The 17624-nt window shown below is 60.6% G+C and overlaps 2 protein-coding genes across 4 annotated transcripts; one reads left to right on the forward strand and one right to left on the reverse strand.

Annotated features, from left to right (window-relative positions):
* The first annotated feature begins 52 nt into the window (after positions 1–52).
* SURF4 (surfeit 4) lies at positions 53–13427 on the forward strand. 2 transcript variants are annotated; one of them, XM_058302675.2, is made up of 6 exons: positions 53–206; positions 7635–7821; positions 8599–8675; positions 9688–9731; positions 10155–10341; positions 11244–13427. In XM_058302675.2, the coding sequence occupies exons 1-6, from the start codon at positions 159–161 to the stop codon at positions 11508–11510; spliced, it is 810 nt and encodes a 269-aa protein (XP_058158658.1). In that variant the 5' UTR covers positions 53–158; the 3' UTR covers positions 11511–13427. The 2 variants fall into 2 exon arrangements, with proteins under 2 accessions (XP_058158658.1, XP_058158659.1); XM_058302676.2 differs by lacking the exon at positions 53–206 and adding an exon at positions 1016–6286.
* On the reverse strand, positions 13334–17623 carry SURF2 (surfeit 2). Of its 2 annotated transcripts, none has more exons than XM_004482393.4 (6): positions 17493–17623; positions 17262–17416; positions 16452–16555; positions 14538–14717; positions 14283–14402; positions 13334–13634 (listed from the first exon to the last, which is right to left on the reverse strand). In XM_004482393.4, exons 1-6 carry the CDS (start codon positions 17568–17570, stop codon positions 13357–13359), a joined length of 915 nt encoding a protein of 304 aa, XP_004482450.1. In that variant the 5' UTR covers positions 17571–17623; the 3' UTR covers positions 13334–13356. The 2 variants fall into 2 exon arrangements, with proteins under 2 accessions (XP_004482450.1, XP_004482451.1); XM_004482394.5 differs by having other exon boundaries at positions 14239–14402.
* Position 17624: the final 1 nt, after the last annotated feature.

The raw sequence follows: 17624 nt of genomic DNA on the forward strand, positions 1-17624 counted from the left end.
CGTGGGGCGGCCCGGGCGGCGGCGGCGCGGCCCCTTTAAGGCTTGGCCTACGTGGCAGCCGCTGGAGCCGCCGCCGCCAGCGAGCCGCGGCACTTCCTGTGGAGGCCGCGGGCGCCGAGCAGGCCGAGCGCCGAGCGCCAGAGCACAGCGCCGCCGCCATGGGCCAGAACGACCTGATGGGCACGGCCGAGGACTTCGCCGACCAGGTGCGGCCCGCCGCCCCCGCGCCGCCGCCCCAGCCCGCCCGCACCCCGCCCCGCACCCCACCCGGACCGCCCGACCCCGCAGGGCCGCCCGCACCCCGCCTGGACCCCCGCGCACGGCCGCCCCCCCGCACCCCGCCTGGACCCCCGCCCCGCGCACGGCCGCCCCCCCGCACGGCCGCCCCCCCGCACCCCCGCCTGGACCCCGCCCCGCGCACGGCCCGCCCCGCGCACGGCCGCCCCCCGCACGGCCGCCCCGCACCCCACCTGGACCCCCGCCCCGCGCACGGCCTGTTCCGCCCCCCCGCACGGCCGCCCGCACCCCGCCGCTCGGGCCGCCCTGCACCCCGCCCCCACGGGCAGCCCCCCCTGAGGAGCCGGCTCGGCCCTCCTCCCGGCCTAGGACCCCCTCAGCCTCCCAGCCTTCCCGTCCCGTCGCCTCCCCCAGACCGGGCTCTGGGCGTGTCCTCGGGGCCCCGGGCTTTTGCCCCCGCGGCCTCAGCCTGGCGCGGGAAGCCCCCAGGAGGTGGGGGGGCGCGGTGGCCGCCTCGCGGGGCCTCCCGAGAAGGCGGCGGGAGTCCGGGGGCTCCTGCGGGCTCCTGCGGGGCAAGCCTGCGGCTCTCGGGAAGCTCCCTCGGGGCTGCCGCTGTGGGGTGGCCCCTGCCCGCCCTCCTTCCCCGGGCGCCCCCGGGAGGGTGGGGGCTCATCCCGACGCGGTGGGTCCAGTGGGTCAGGCCCCTGGGGTCCCTTGACCCTCCCTGCCTGGACTCTGCCCTGGGCCTGGATTGAATGGCTCTCTGTCCACAGGCCTGGGCGGAAGGGAGCCTCTCCTCCTGCCGGCGTTTTCTCTTCCAGAAGTGTACAGGTGGCACCTGAGCGGCAGGGAAGCTCCTGCGACGGGCTGTTGAGTAATTGTCAAAAGCACTGAAAAACTAGATGGACAGGATCAGATCCCCGGCTGGGGAAGCGAGGGCACTTGTGCTTCCTGTTTCAAGCTTCAAGGCGGGTGGTTCTGATTTAGTGGTGTCTGCTCTCTCTGAAAGTATCCCGTTAGGCCTCCAAATTAACAGCCTTATCCCTGCGGGCAGGTCCTCTCAGAGCCTAATTGCCATTTTCCCTGTAGTTCACTCAGGGTGCTTGTGGCTTGCAGAGTTCAAAAGCAAAGGTGGTGAAGTTAGTCATTTTTATGGGGGCAATACTGAGTAATCAGACTCTGAAGTCTAGACTTCTCGTCACTGGAAGATTTGGGGGAGTCTGTGTGATATATATATATATATTTTTTTAGCTAAGTGAGTGTTTCCTGATGGGAATAAGGTTTTCTAGTGATTGTCTTGAGGAGTGAGTGCTTCTAGGATGTAGTCCACATCAGTTCTGGGTGCACCCCTTTCCTGTGGGAAAGAAAAGCATACCAAGTTGAAGAAATAGTATTTTCTGCAGTCATGATTTTGTGTTTAAAGACAGTTAAGAAATCTTTGCCCTTTGCGAAAACGATTCATATTGAAAGCTCTTAGGAAGCAAGTGGGTCCTTTTGTGCTCACCAGTTTTCATTGACATAATTTTTAGTGACCCAGTTCTATCTCCCCAAGAAGCAACTCGGGAAGATGATAGCTCCAGGTAGCCAAGAGAACTGTGAGGGCTGTGTACACTCCCTCTTCAGCCTGGAAACCCTGGTTTTGCAAGTGAATTTCATAACTAAATCTAGATAAAATGTGTTCAGTCCAGCTGCTGCCAGCTACCCAACGATTGACGCTCCCACTGAGAAAAAAGTTCAGAATCTCTTTACGTAATCCTCTTTGCTTTATCTCTGTGCTCTTTGCTGTTTTGTTTCCAACGAAAGAAACAGAACCTTGAACTGGAAAGGCTCTTGAGGAAGGCCCATGGCCGACCTCACCGAGTCGCTGAGGGGACAGCAAGGCCTGCCGTGGTTGCTGGACTCGCCAGGGCTCCAGCCGGGGCCAGCGTGCTTTTCATGCCTGCTGCTCCTTTTCTGGCACAAATCAAGGAGAAAGCACTATCATCGTTACAATGGCATACTGCCTAAAAAATAAACGGAGTCCACAGGCCGCGCGGCCGCGCTGCTGCGCAGTGCAGGCCGCCTGCGTCAGGTGTCAGTGCTCAGGGCTCCACCGGTGGTCAGAGGGGAGGAGTTCAGAATGAACTTCATGCCTCCTCGGTGGGCAGCTCGGGAGGGCGGTACCTCTCGTGGTCCTCAGAAGCAAAGCCAGGGAGCAGGTGTGGCTCGAGCAGCTGAGCTCCTGCTTCCCACAAGGGAGACCCTGGGTTCGGTTTCTGTGCCTCCTGAAAAAGCAACAACAAACAGACAACAAGCAAAAGAGCCTCACCGGCCATGAGTAGGCTGGGTGCAGGAGAGTGGGCAGGTGTCAGTGTGCAGGGCCAAGACGGCAGCTTCCCATGGGCAAGACCTGGCCACGCTTGGGTGGCGCTTGTTTCTCACGTTGTCTGTGAACAAAGCTGTCAGTAACGTAGAGTGCTGAGAGTTCCGATATGGGGCAGGGGGAGAAATAACGTTGAAGTCACTTATTCGATAATATGACAAATCCATTTTTTTCCTCACCTTGCCTCCAGAAAACAAAAGCAAAAACGAAGTGATGGGATTTGACCAGAAAGTCTGGGCTGCCAAGGGTGAAACCTGGAAAAGCCTTGTCTCCCAGACCCGTACCTTTAACTGTGCCAGGCAGTGCACCGGGTCTTTAGGACACACGACCTTGGATCCTGACTCGGAGGTGTCTGGTTTCCAGGCGAGGAGAAGGAGGGATGCGTGGTCTCGCCGACGCCAAGCCCGCGTCTTGTTGCCCCAAGGCTGGCCATTTGGCTGTGTCACACCCTTTCCTTGAGGTTCCAGAGGCAAGGAAGGCCCTTGGAGAGAAGCAGCCTGGGTAGTTCCAGCTGGTAGGCATCTCGTCTCTCTGCCTCTGGCCACAAGCTCCTTGTCCTTGGCAGCCAGGCGCAGTGTCCCCTTGCTCCCAGGAAGCCTGGCTCTGTCTGAGCCACTGAGAGCAGGTCATCGGGGGCCAGGCACTCAGGAACTCAACCGGCCAGAATAATGCCTCTGCTTTGCAGCTGCTCCGCGTTGCTAGTAGACACTGTGAAATGCACCCCGCAGCACGGCTGTCCCAGTAAACGGGTATTAGCACTCACAGGGTTCTGCCTAATGGCCCACACGAGGGTGACAAGCAGCTGCACCAGACCTAGCTCCCCAGCATGGCCTTTGGCATTTTAACCTGTCCTTTGGTGTGACTGAGCCAGTCCCAGGAGATGCCACTGTTGCAGCGCTGGGTAGTGAGGACAGCCCTGGCAGTGGCACCTGGACTGTGCGCACGCGGCCCCCAGGCAGGACGCTGCAGGAGCGCTGCCTGAAAGGCCACCTCGTGTGGTGGGATCTGGAGGCCGCGCCGCGCTCTGTGCGTCCTCCTCTGGTTCTGCGCGCCTCTGCCAGCCCCCCCAGAGGCTTCCCAAGCTGGGGTGTGGAGGCCTGGGGGAGAGGAGGCCTGGGGTGTGGAGGCCTGGGGATGAGGAGGCCTGGGGTGTGGAGGCCTGGGGGAGAGGAGGCCTGGGGTGTGGAGGCCTGGGGGAGAGGAGGCCTGGGGGAGCAGACTTACTGTTCTCTGCTTGCGATTGGCAGCAGGAGGTCGAAACAAACCCCAGTGCTTTGGGGGCATGGGTTGGAGGAGTAGGGGGGACCGTGCACAGTGTGGCTGCCCCCGGGAGAATGCCACACAGCGTCCTCTTCAGCGTGGCCTCTGGAGCTGCTTTTCCTAGGAGGCACGGGGTCTTCAGATGTGCACGTCCGGCTTTGGGCCAGTTGCCTCCTTGCCCGCGTGGTGCCGCGTGCACCTGAGCAGCCCTTAGGGGGGCCCCGGGAGGCTCTGGGGTGGCGGGGAAGTGCTGGTGTGAGTCGCGGAACCCTGGCCAGCCCTGCCTCAGCCCAGGATGGAGGCCACCTCGGCCCAGGCTCCCGTCTTCCAAACGTGTGGACTCAGGCTGGCCCTTGAGACGGGAGCCAGTCTGGAGATCAAGAAAGTCTGGCTGCCTGGTTCCTCTTCCTCACACTGCTCACTGACCCAGAATTGCAGGCTGCTTTCTCTGATTTCATTTTTTTCCTGCAGACCCAGGGAGCAGATTTTCAGGCATTGTGTGGAACTTGAAGAGGGAGAGTGACAGCGATCCCTGGGTTCCCGAAGCGTTAGGCTCAGGCTGGCTAGGTTATGTTTCTAAAATCCCCTTCAGCCCTCGAAATAATGACCCCATTTAAGTAGTCTCAGCTTTCCTATTTCTTAAGCCTCTTGGATGCCGTGGGAGCCCTGTCGCCCTCCAGAGTGGCGTTCTCGGGAGGTTCCCACGAGAAGCCAGCCCGTGGAGTTAGCCGCCTCGCCTGTCTTCGAAGGTGTCACGGGATGTCTGTGCTTGTGGAGCTGCGCTGTCGAAGCAGCGGCTGGCTGCCGTGGCACCCCGCGGAGTGGGAGGGCCTGAGGCCCAGCCACTCTTGCTTCCCTCAGGCTGCGCGTCCTGCTTGGCTGGTGCAGCCTGGGCTCTGGGGGTGCTGAGAGAGAGCTTGCTTGGGGACTTCCCAAAGGTGGCAACACGGGTTAAGTGCCAAGTCCAGGCAACTGTCACCAGCACATGCAGGGGAAAGGGGAAAACCGGGTCTGGTTTTAGGTTTCTCTTCTGTGTCAGCCTCACCTGGTGCTCAGTGGAGGAGAGCTTGTCTAGAGGGGTCCTGGGTGGGCCTGGCCAGCCTGCTCGCCTTTGGAAATCAGAGCAGCCCAGGCTTAGGCGAGCCTAGTTCTGAGTGCAAGTGCCAGAATTGGCATTTCTGCGTTCACATGCAGAAAGGTGCCTGTCTCCTTGCCCTGCGAATGCCGGGGGGTGGCGCAGCAGATCCGCCTTTGGAAGAGAAGTGTTCCCCCCTCTCTCTTTGCCCTTTAATTCTCCCGTCCCGGATGCTCAGATGAAGAGGCGCTGAGGCTTCAGGCGGCTGTGGGCAGGCTGCTCGGCAAGTGAGACTCTTCTGAGCCCAGGGGTGGGGGCCGACGCCCGGCAGGACTGGTCTGCTCAGACCTCTGGTCAGCACCGCGCCGGCCGCAGTGCTCGTTCTGGAAGCAAGTCAGAGTGCCTCCCAGGACCGTGTCTTTGGGACATGGATCACGGGGGTCCCGCCGTGGCTGGCCTTCTTGCCAAGGTCTTCCTTCCAGGTGGTTGCCTTCGCCCAGGTGTGGCCCTGAGGTGGAGGCCTGAGTTGCCGCCAGGGCCTGTCTGCATGGGGCCTTCCCGTGAGGGTCGTTCCAGCTGAGCAGTGCTGAGTCGAGCGCTGTGACGGTCCTTATCTGTGCCACAGTACACGGGTGACTGCACCCTTGCTCGGCCTTCTGGAGGCGTCTAGGCCACGAGAGGGACACTGGGCCAGGCAGGTGGCACCGGCTGTCCCTGGGCCTCATCATCGGTGTGACGTTGAGCCACATGCGTGCACCTGCTGGTGTGTGCTTTCCACGTGGGCCGCCAGTTCCAGAGTGGAGTGCGTGGGGCTGCCCGGGGTGGTTCTAGGCAAGGTCTTTACCCCCTCCTCTCCTTCCCTGCCTGGAGATCTCCAGATGGCTGAAGGCAGAGAGGCTCCTAATGACCGTCTGACCCAGCTCTGCCCACTTCGTAGAGCGGTAACAGAGGACCCCCACCAGAAAGTAGCTCGGCTTGACCAGGGCCACACAGCGTGGTCGCTGGGGCCAGGATGAGAACACAGCCAGGGCTTTGTCTCCCGTACCCATTCGCTGGCTGGGTGTCTGTCTGTCTGATTTCTGCCGTCACTACCTGGGAGACCGAGGCCCAGGAAATGGCTGCAGAGTTGAGAACGTGGGGCTCAGGCTCAGGAGACTTGGAGAAAACAGCCCGGCTCTGCCCTGCCAGGCTCCTCCGGCTGGAGGGAGAGGCTCCTCTGGGCCCGGCCTTCTCATGGAGACCAGCAGCAGGGAACTGCCGCGCACACCTTCCTCGTTCCGCAGGAAGTCTGGCCCTGAAAGGGCCTGTGTGGCCCACGTCCGCCCAGCTGTCCCTCGGAGGCTTCAGCTCAGGTGTGCCCTTTAGACTTGCAATGCCTGTTACCTGGCTCAGGTGGGTGGGCCCCTGACCTTTCGCCTGAGTCCTGCCATGTTGCCGTGTTATCGTCGGGTTCCTGTCCCTTTGTATCTGGGCTTCTGATGGCCCGTGAGAGGGAGGCATATCGGCACACCAGATGACATTTGGACCTGGCATCTGGCAGCACATGCGTATCTCCTAACCAAGCCACCATAAATGGCATACGTTGCATGGGACGGAAGCTATAAATGTACTTCTTCTCTGACGTTGGCCAGTGGCTTCACACGCTTGCATTAATTGCTGTTGAAACAGTCGCTAGTCACTCTTATTTGTGTGGTTGTAGTTTTGGGCTCCAGAGACTTTAAAAAAAATCCCAGGGATTCCTGGTCATTTGACATCCTCAGCATTTCCTATTTTTACTCCTAGTTATCATGTAGACACGCAGTTGCCCCAGTCAGACTGCACAACTGGTAGGGGCTGGGCAGTGCCGGCTTCAGGTGGTGACTCTTCCTGAGCCTGGCCTGCCTGCTCGCTGCCCTACGCATTTGGGGTAAATGGCATCCCGGGAGCTACCACCAGCTGGCCCTCTGGCTCCTGAGACCTGAGGCCCCGGCTGTCCCCTAAGTGGATGTGCCTGACAACAGTGCACCCAGCTTTCTTCTCTGTGTGTTGGGGGGTGGGGGGCATTGAGCATTCCTAGGGTGCCTGGAGGTGACAGGGAGGCCAAAACCACAGCGACTCGGCCACAGATAGCCAGGGGGCTGGGTTGAAGTCTCAGCCATGTGCTGCCAGTGCAGTGCAGCCTCATTGTCAGCCTGCTTGTTTGTAAAATGAGGGAATGGACTGGACCAGTGGGTCTCAACTGCAACAGTTCTGCCCCCCAGGGGGCACTTGGCAATGTCTGGAGGCATTTTTGGTTGTCACAGCTCGGGGGAGTGCACCTGGCATCTCGTGGGTGGGGGTCCGGATGGCCCCAGGTGCCAACAGTGCCGAGGGAAGAGCCTGGCCAGGCGACCCCTCAGGGCCTCCGTGTTCCAGGCTGTGGCTAGCTGGCGGATGCCCTCGATGGACACGAAAGCTGTGCATCTTGGGACAGGTCACAAGTGAGGACCAGTTGCCACCCAGATGTGCCTGCAGGGATGCTGGAGGAAGCAGGTGTGGGACAGCTGCTGCCTTCCAGGTCCGGGGCTGATGCGCAGATGGCCGCACACCCTTACAAGCGGGCTGAGTCCCCATGCCTGCCTGGGGAGGTGCGGTTGCTCTTTGCTCAGCTGCCCTGCTGTCTGAGGAAGCTGTGGTCTGTGAGTCGCAGCCTCCTCACCCTGAGGTTTCCTGGCCCCGCAGTTCCTGCGCGTGACGAAGCAGTACCTCCCCCACGTGGCGCGCCTCTGCCTGATCAGCACCTTCCTGGAGGACGGCATCCGCATGTGGTTCCAGTGGAGCGAGCAGCGGGACTACATCGACACCACCTGGAGCTGCGGCTACGTCCTCGCCTCTTCCTTCGTGTTCCTCAACCTGCTTGGACAACTGAGTAAGGGCCACTCGCCGCACTGCGTCTGCTGCGGGCTTGGCGACTTTGTCAGGGCCTCCTGATCCCTTGCTGGCACAGTGTGCAGAGTCTGTGCTGGTGAGGAGAGCCTGGGGGGCTGTGTTTGGATCCCCTTCTCCCCAGGACAGGCTTGGCAGACCAGCAGGTTTTGTTCTGCAAACTTCCAGTCCTGGGCTGGTAGCTCTGGCTCTTGCTAAAGAAACAGCCGGTTCTTGGTCCTGAGTGCCCAAAGCAGAAGATGCTGGAGAGACAGGGGCACGGTGGGGGGGCCAGAATTAGAGCTAAGGCACAGATGGGGGTCTGGAAAGGACCAGGGTTAGGTGAGTGAGAGGTAGACATTAGCCCTGCGTGACGCTCCTGCTGGCTTCTGACCTTCTCTGTTCCTGAGGGGCCATCTGCTGAGAGCCTTCCTCCCCCTTAACTTAGGGCGAGGAAGGGACTTCTGCTCTCCCATGTCTTGTGAAGCTCTGCAGAGCAGAGCAGTCACCTGCCTCTGATGGACAGCCGACCCTGGGAAACGGCCCCTTCTTTCTAGCCAGGGCTCCACCTTCTAGACTAGTGCTTTGTAAGCGAGGGCCAATGAGCTGGTCAGGCGTGCGTGTTCAAGCCTGCAGCTAACTCTCCCAGAAGCTGCCTGCGGCTCGGGGCAGGCTATTGACTGCTGCTGCACCAGGGACCGGTGAGGCGGTCACCTGCTCTGGTGCGACTCCTCACCTGGGCTCACCCACAGTCCTCTGACCCTCATCCTCTCCCTCACAGCTGGCTGCGTCCTGGTGCTGAGCAGGAACTTCGTGCAGTACGCCTGCTTTGGCCTCTTTGGGATCATCGCGTTGCAGGTAGGTGGAGCTCTGTGCTGGCCTTCCCCCACCGTGCCCCAGGTGCAGTCGAGCAGCTGAAGGCGCTGTCCTCGCCAGCATGCGTGTCTCCAGCTGCCTGCACCCCTCTTCTCTCCAGGGCCGCTGGCCGGATTTCCCTTAGTACACGCTCAGGAGCGTCGACAGCAGAGCAGGCCCTTGGGGCTGTCACCCTGAGGGGGCAGCATGCACTGGTTCGCCAGGCGGTGCCACGCCGTCCTCAGCTGCTTCCTCAGGCTCCCTTGACAAGGAGATAAAGCACAAGGGCGGTTTTCAGCCCGCACGCTATCTGGCTATCTCACGAGGAGCTCTGGTTGCTTGGCTGAAGTGTTTAAATAGAATTTTCTTTTGTTAAGATTTATTTTTATTTATTTTTCTCCCCTTTTCACTCCCGCCTCCACCCCTGTTGTCTGTTCTCTTTGTCCATTTGCTGTGTGTTCTTCTGTGTCCACTTGTATCCTTGTCGGTGGCACCGGGAATCTGTGTCACTTTGTTGTTGTTGCATCATCTTGCGGCGTCCGCTCTCTGTGTGGGCAGCGCCATTCCTGGGCAGGCTGCACTTTCTTTTGCGCTGGGCAGCTCTCCTTATACAGACACTCCTTGTGCGTGGGGCTCCCCTATGTGGGGGACACCCCTGCATGGCAGGGCATTCCTTGCGCGCATCAGCACTGCACATGGGCCAGCTCCACACGGGTCAAAGGGGCCCTGGGTTTGAACCGTGGACCTCCCATGTGGTAGGCGAACGCTCTGTTGAGCCAAGTCCGCTTCCCTTCATAGAATATTTTAATCCAGGCGTTGGTTGAGCAATCTGGGGTCCCCACATCACCCTTTTGGGGAAATACTGAACTAAACTGTTGAACTCGGAGCTGGTTTCATGTATTTTTATATTTGCAGTTCATACTGGAAAAACTCCCTAATGCTGCTAATTCTGTAGAAAAGAAATTCATTTGAAAATGCTGAGACTTATGTTTCTCTGTCTTCTCCTTTCCCTCAGACGATTGCCTACAGCATTCTATGGGACTTAAAGTTTTTGATGAGGTACGTACACTCCACTTGGTGAGTTTAGAGAACTGTTCTCCTATCTTTAAACTTGGAAACCAGTGCTTGGAGTAACACTAGTTTGGGCCCCAACTGTGCCTCTTAGAAAAAGCTTCTGTAGCAGGCACTGGTGAGATGCACTCATCTGCCCCGACCTCACTTGACGGAGGGCGGGGTGGACAGACAGGCGTGCTCACAGGGCCCAGCTAGGAAGCGTGAAGCCAGGGTGTGTCAGGCTTCCTGTCCCTTCATCGTATCTGCAGCTCATATGACTCAAGGTGTGTGTAAGTCCTGATGTCGTCAGCCTCGTGGCCACGGGCCTGCTGGGCACAGCGTCTAGTCAGGGAGGGGGAGGAACCCGTCCCCCGCTGGCTGCAGGACCCCCTCGAGCTGGCCGGGCAGACATGCCGACGTCTCTTCCAGGAACCTGGCCCTGGGAGGGGGCCTGTTGCTGCTGCTGGCCGAGTCGCGGTCCGAGGGGAAGAGCATGTTTGCGGGCGTGCCCACCATGCGCGAAAGCTCCCCTAAGCAGTACATGCAGCTCGGGGGCCGGCTCCTGCTCGTGCTCATGTTCATGACCCTCCTCCACCTCGACGCCAGCTTCTTCTCGGTGAGTATGCCTCCTTCCTGCTTCTGGCTCCCACTTCCTGCTTCCGGTCTCCCACTTCCTGCTTCCTACTTGCTGAAATGAGAAGAGCAGTGCCCCTCCCAGCCCCTGCCCTGTTTTCCTTGGTTGTGTACCATGCAGGGCAAACAGCATACCTCTGATCCTATTTAAAAAAAAAAAAAAAAAAAGTTGCCTTTCCAACGGATTAAGGCAGAAATCAACCTGAACTTGCTGAAAAGTGCAGTCCAGTGTACTTGTCCTCAAGGCTACCAACCGAGAATGCTTTGCACAGACTCCTTTTTCTTTGCTTTGTTCATCAGAACCTAAATCTACTACTACCTGTACGGCAGGTGCTTGGGGTTACGGGGTTGAAGAAGGTTCTCTCCTTCCCCTCGAGGAGCTTACGGAGCACCTATCACCACCTAGACAGTGGCGAGGCTGGCAGGGAGTATGAGAGGCCCTGGCCAGGGAGGGCTGCCCCAGGGGGTCCTGACTGGCTATGGGAAAAGAGATGGGTCATTTCTAGCTTGGACGCCTGGGAGGGGCGGGAAGTCCTTGGGAATGGACTTACAGCTCAGAGAGCCACCAGGCAGAAACTTGACTTGATCTTGGTTAATCACAGCCTGGCAGTTGGAGATTTGTTCTTTTTTCCCAAACTCTGTGCTTCAAAGCCAACAATCCTTTATCAGTTGCTTCCCTGCCCCTGCCCCATTTTTATTTCTCCACGTGTAACTTCCAGTTCTTATTTTCATTCTTCATTCTTCAACCTTCATCTGCCATCTCACAGCAGATGAACCTGGCACAGATGTCAGTGACAAAACGGGTAGCACATTTCCGTTGGTAAAGCTGAGGCACCGCTTCCTTCCCCTCAGTCATTCTGATTTTCTGTCTTCTGACCAATGCAGATTCTCCAGAACATTGTGGGCACAGCTCTAATGATTTTAGTGGCCGTTGGTTTTAAAACCAAGCTGGCTGCGTTGACTCTCGTCGTCTGGCTGTTTGCCATCAACGTGTATTTCAACGCCTTCTGGACCATTCCAGTCTACAAGCCCATGCACGACTTCCTGAAATACGACTTCTTCCAGACCATGTCCGTGATTGGAGGCTTGCTCCTGGTGGTGGCTCTGGGCCCTGGGGGCGTCTCCATGGACGAGAAGAAGAAAGAGTGGTAACAGGTCCCTCCCAACGTGGCTAAGATCGTGGCCATCAAAGACTGGTTCAGGGTGGCTTTGACACAACTGCCAGCGTTTATGTGTCCTCCTCCTTTCCCCTCCTTTGGTAAAGGCACAGATGTTTGAGAACTTTATTTGCAGAGCACCTGAAAGCTGATGCTAAAGCTGCTTTGGAACCACAATTTGGTATTTGACTATTAAGTGCTGGCCAGGGCCCCACCCCAGCCAGGGCTTCCTGGAGTGAGCAGCTTAGCTGGTTATGGCCTCAGTCCCATTTTTGTTTGTTTCTTTTTGGGGGGAGCCTTGAAGCTGTACTGTGAGCAGATACATTTGCGTATCATTTAGAGTGGTCTCCCTCTTATTATTTTTTAAGTTTACATTTATAGCTAAAATTACTGATTTGGAATGGCCTGACCAAACATCACACTGTCAAACTCCCTGGTTTAAAATCCCATCCAGGGCTCCAGTGTTGTGTCTGCCCCTGCATTTTACTACTTGATAGGAATAGGAAGAAAAACAATTTCCGAGAAATCCAAAGAAATGAGGCAGTATTAAAGGGCGCAGCTGAAGCTGCTGCTTACGGCAGAAGGCTGACCAGAACATCAGCTTGGGTGGGCGTCACCTTTCTCTTTGGGTAACGCCCCTTAGTCATGAGAGTTCCCTAAAGAGGACCAGTGGTGGCTCAAGGCAGGCATGGAGGGCTTCTGAGTCCCTGACTGTGGCCCCAAGCCTGGTGGACAGGACGGCGGTGAGGAAGCTGCACAGTGAGGTGGCGGCAGGGGTCCCACGGGCGAGCCAACCTCAGCAGACCCCTGCCAACCAGCCTGGGCGGGCAGAGCCGCGAGGCAGTCTCAAGACCCTGGGGCCCACACACCAGTTACCTCACCCCTGACCTTTTCAGAGCGAGGTCTGGAAACCAGGCGGTTCTGCCCTGTCCTGGCAACATCCCACGCAGGCTTTTCCTTGGCTCGAGGGAGCTTCCCAGGCTGCAGGTCTAAGCTGTTAGGCAGCCGTGACTTACCGTTTCCAAGAGGCTGCTGCCGCTTGCTCAGTCTTTTTGCTATGCTGAATGCAGCCCAAATTCCTTTTTACAATTTGTGATGCCTTACTGATTTGATCTCAATCCTGTATTTAAAGTTTTCTAACATTGCCTTACACTGTTTCTTCTTGGGGGCGCCATCGCTTGCTCTCCTCCGCTTGGCTGTGTGTAGTGAACCCCACGAGGGCGGCAGAGCCTCAGAGCCTTCAGGGAGCAGGCTGCTTGGGGCGGGGGCCCGGAATCCTGGGAGGGGGCAGTAACTCGCTCTAACTCGGAAGGACTCCCTCAAAGGTCTTCACCTGGCGGGAGCAATGGGTGCCCTTCCCAGCCACCCCTCCTGGGGCCCAGCCGGCTGCTTCCTTGCCCAGTGTGTCTAGGTTAGACGGTGGTGGAAGGACGGAGCGCTCGTTCCTCCCTGGTCACTGGGTGCTTGCTGCCCGGAGGGTGACTAATGCCCCCCCCCCAATACCTGCCCCCCGCAGCCCCTTCCCTTGGAACACAGTACGACAGCCCCCCGGGGTGACACTCTTGGCCACAGCAGTTTCTCTGTGGCCACTTTGGCTGGGGCACAGGCCCTGCTTGGCCCTGCACTCAGACCTTTGTTGGTTGTGGAAAGGGGGACAGAGCCGAGGAGGCTGGGGTGGGTGTGGGGGCTGCCTCCGTCTCCCCAGTGCCAAGAGGGCAGGGCGGGCAGAGTGAGGTGCCTTTGCTGGGAGGAGAGAAAAGGATGGCCTACCAATTGGCTTCAGCAAAAGTTTCCGGAAACTTATGTGGGAAGTAGGTATAAATTTCATTTTATGCTGTATTTTATATCCTAGTTGTGTTTGAAAATGTTTTGATTTTTGGAAACCTCAAAATAAATAATGGCATTTGTTGTATGCAGTGTGGGCCTCTGGTCTTCCCCAGCCCGCCTTGCCACTGCAGCCTGCAGGGAGCCGGCTTCTCTGTTTCGCAGGGGCAAGAGGGCAGGGTCTTCCAGGGTTTTCTCCAGCAACCTTTTATTAACCCAGCTGCTTCAAAGAGCTGAAGCTCTTGGGTTTGTGGTGACGACTTTTGAACTTCTTCTTCAATGACCCCAACTGCTTCTGCGGCATAAACAGAAAATTACATGTTAGGGCCTTTCTGGGCTTAAGATGTAGGGGTCTGGGAAAGCAGGGCTCCCCAGCCCAGCCTGCCCACCCCACAGAGGGCTTCGCGTGAAACTCAGGTGCCAGCTGTCCTGCCCGTGGCTTCCCTCAGAGCTACCAGGCCAGGGCGGCTCCGTGGACACGTTGAGGGGCAGCACGTGGCACTCAGGGCTTTGCAGTGGAACCTGTTCTAGCCCAGTCCTGCTCTTCTACTCTCACAGCCAAGAACCTTCATTCCTGCCCCAGCTGCAAAGGTCAAGGACGGCCTCTAGTAACTTGGCACCGTCCCCTGGGTCCTCAGCCGCCAGGGCTCTTCCATTGGGCAGGTGTCTTTTAGACCAGTGGTCTGCAGCTTGTACACGGAGCCAGGGCCCTTGCAGCTGCTTCTGGGCAAGCACAGAGCAAAGGGGCAGCTTTGGCTCAATCCCAGCAGCCTTGGCAAATAGTTCATTTCACATGTGAGCCTGGGGTCCCGCTTGCTTGGGGTTCTGCTGTTTTTTAAAGGAGCTTGAAACAGCAGCTAGAGGAAGCCGCCAGGCTGGCAGCCGGCACGGAGGCCCACCTTCCTGCGCTTCGGGTCCAGCGCCTCCTCTGCGCCCGTCTTGCCTGTGCGTGCACTGCTCTCGTCCCCCGCGGGCCTCGCCTCGTCCTCGCTCTCCGTCCCCGTGGCATCGCCGTGGTGTCCGTTCTCTGTCTTCCCCGGGGTCTTCTGGGTGAAGAGCTCAGCTGGAAGGAGTGGAGGGGCCGGCGGGAGCCCGTTAGGTTCTTCCACATCCTCTGCGTGGGAGAGCCGCCAGACAGGGTGCGGGGGCAGAGCAGGCAGAGGGAGCACGACCAGAGGGCAAGGGCCATCCTGCTTACGTGGGTACAAGTCCGTCATGCTGTCGTCGCTCTGGGCCCCTTCCTCGTCGCTGGACACAGGCTCCCAGAAGTCCGCTCCTCCGCCGGGGGGCCCGTCGCTGGCCGCCTGGCCGGCCCTCCTCCGCTTGTGCAGCAGGCAGGCGGGGACGAACTCCACGCCCTGCTTCTGACACGCTTCATCTGGGAGGCAAACAGGCTGCCTGGTGCCCGCGTGCTCCTCAGAGCTCTGGCCCCCACCCGCCGGGCTGGGCCGAGAGGCAGGAAGACGGCGTAGGCTCACACAGCCATGCCATTCCTCCCCCATCCGGCCAGGAGCCAGCGGCTGCGAGCAACGAGCAGGCGCAGGCACGCGCCATGCCCGGGAAGGCCACCCCCGAGCCTTGAGTCCTCTCTGGCCTGGCGAGGCTGGTGGCATCTGCCCAGCCCTGGCCACCTGGGACCAGGAGCGGCCAGGTAGGATCCCCACCGATGCCTCATCAGGCCCCTGGTGTGGGGAGGGGGCAGCGTGCAGGGGCTGGTGAAGAGAACCCCTCGGGAGGCCTGCGTATGGCCCCCCGCTCCTGATGTCACCCCTCAAGGACCAGCCCTGCTGGGGCCTGGCCTCTGCCACCTCGCCTCCAGGGGCCTATGCCCCACCCCCCGCAGCCCCCACCCGTCACAGCAAGGTGGCTGAGTGGGTACCACTGGAAGCCACACGCGGCCTCAGGGTGGCCTAGGCAGGTCTTGGACGCCTGACTACTGTCCTAAAGAGGCCTCGCTCCCGAGACGGGAGCCTGCGGGCTTCCTTCCCTGCCCCCCGCCCTGTCAGACCTGCCAGCGCCTGGGCCAGCTCCCTCCCTCCTGCAAGGACGAGGCAGCAGCCCTCCCCAGACGCCCCTCACTCTCCCGGGCCCCTCCGCCCGGCCACCCCACCTGCCGACAAAGCCCGTTTCCCTTCAGGCCAGATCTGCACGAAGGTGCTCTGTGCTGGCTCCACTTCCTCCACCCACAGTGCTCAGAGCATGGCAGGGACCACACGCCACCCGCCCCCAGGGGCTCGCGCTTGGCTCACCCCCTCCCTCCAGGCTGTCCCCCAGCCACCGCAACTGCCCCTGCCCAAGGCTGCCAGGGACCGCCGTGGTCAAACCTGTCCTCACCTGCCCTTCGCCAACGCGGAAGGGACAGAATCGCCCACTTCTGGAGACTTCACACCCTGAGGCACCACTTCTGCCCGCTCCAGCCTCCATGCCAGCCCCTTCTCCTCTCGGGGGGCCCTCCCTGCGATCTCAGGCCTCAAACTGAATAAGCCAAGGACTCCTGCGCCCCCAGACCTGCTGCTGAGGCTCATGCTGCTGTCTCCATCACCAGCACCTCCCCCACCTCACTTCTCGAGTGCTGCGAAGGCAGGGGGCACGTCCCCCCCATGCACGCTCCTGGCCACGGCCTCCGGGCCCCACCGGCTCTGCACCGGGCCCCCCGCAGGCTGCCACGACGGCCGCCCTCCGAGTTTCGCACAACCAAGCTCTCTTTTGCCACACGCTTCGCCCGCCCTTCTCCTCTACCTGGAGCTCTGTGGCCCCAGCCCTCAGGTCCCTCAAGCCTCGGCCAGAAGGAGCCCCGGGGGGGGGGGGGCCTCCCACCCTGACAAGGCAGGTCCTGGCACCGCCCGCCCCGCAGTGAGACTTCCAAGCCTGCTTCCTGCGCTGCAGTTGTGCGTCACTCAACTAAGCTCCCGAGGACGGGGACCACCGTCCACCTGCCCGCTGTGCCAGGACCAGTCCCCACTGTCCACCTGTAGGGTCCCAAGGCACCCGCTAAGTGGCACATAAGAGTGCCTGAGATGCCCCTTCTGCCTTCGAGGGATACTCTGTTGCCCAAACACCTGTAGCTCCAAGCAGGCGATGGGGGGGGCCCCCCCCCCCCGGGGCTACTCACATCTGCGCAGAGCCCGCTGGTACCGCCGGCCCCGGGTGTGCCGCAGCACGTGCTCCGGCGACTTGTTGATGTGTCTCAGCGTGAGCCTGCAGAATAGCTGGAGCCTGGGGCAGGGACAGGGCAGCTCACAGGGAAGCCCCAGGTTCCCCAGCCCCACCCCGGCCGATGGGAGGGTCTGCAGCGCAGCCTGGGCCCCGGCCTCGCACCAATCACAGCCCTGCGCTGACAGGGCCTCGTAGCAAATACCGTAAAACAGGCGGCCCTGCCCACTGGAATGCTCCAGAGAGAAAAGACGCGTGTTCAGGACTTAGCAACGGGGTTGGGATGTGCCCAACACACGGGCGCACGCCGACCCGCTTCATCCGGGGCTCTGTCACCCACGGCTCTCAGCCTAACCAAAGCCTCCCTCCTGGGGAAGACGCACAGGCAGCACCAGCACAGCACATGGCCGCTCCTCTCGAGGCGGCAGGCCCCCCTGGCCAGCCTCACGGGGACAGCAAAGGAAACCGGCTCCCAGGGCAGAGGCCTCGTTCCCGAGCCTCCCACCTGGACCTGCGCCCCCACCCTGGCGCTCAGGGAAAGGCGGCCCGCAGAGCTGGCCCTCCTGGGGGGAGCGCTACCCCGGGGTGTGGGGTCCGGGCTTTGGGATCGGTGCAGCACTTGGCGCCAGCCAGACCGGGGACAACCCCGTCCGGGAAGGGGCGACACGGGCAGCCCCCTCACGGGGGGCTCCCTGCCAGGATGCCCGGCTGGCGGGAGGCTCGGGTCTGCACGCGGCCGCCCGCCCACCGCGCGGCGGCGCCCACGTACGGGTTCTTGGTGCTGGGCACGATGTGCGGCTCCAGCTCGGCGTAGTCGAAGGCCGGGCAGGCGCGGACCAGCCGCCGGTACTTCTTGCCGCGGGTGTAGACCTGGAGCTCGAGCAGGCGGCAGGGCAGCTCGTGGCCCGTCAGGGAGCACCGCACCTGCGGGCGGGCCGGGGTTGTCAGGAGGGCGCCCGCAGAGCCCGCCACCCGCGCCCCCGCCGCCCTCTCAGCCGACCTTGGAGGCTCCGGGCTCGAGCCGCAGCGCCGGGTGCTCGCGCAGGAAGGCCCGCACGTCGGCGGGGGGCTCGTCCATGGCGCGGCGCGGGCAGCGGAGCAGGCACTACGCCCTCCGCGTGCGGCGGGGCGG

Source organism: Dasypus novemcinctus, chromosome 8 (assembly GCF_030445035.2).
Source record: "Dasypus novemcinctus isolate mDasNov1 chromosome 8, mDasNov1.1.hap2, whole genome shotgun sequence".
In the NCBI taxonomy this organism is placed as follows: domain Eukaryota; kingdom Metazoa; phylum Chordata; class Mammalia; order Cingulata; family Dasypodidae; genus Dasypus; species Dasypus novemcinctus.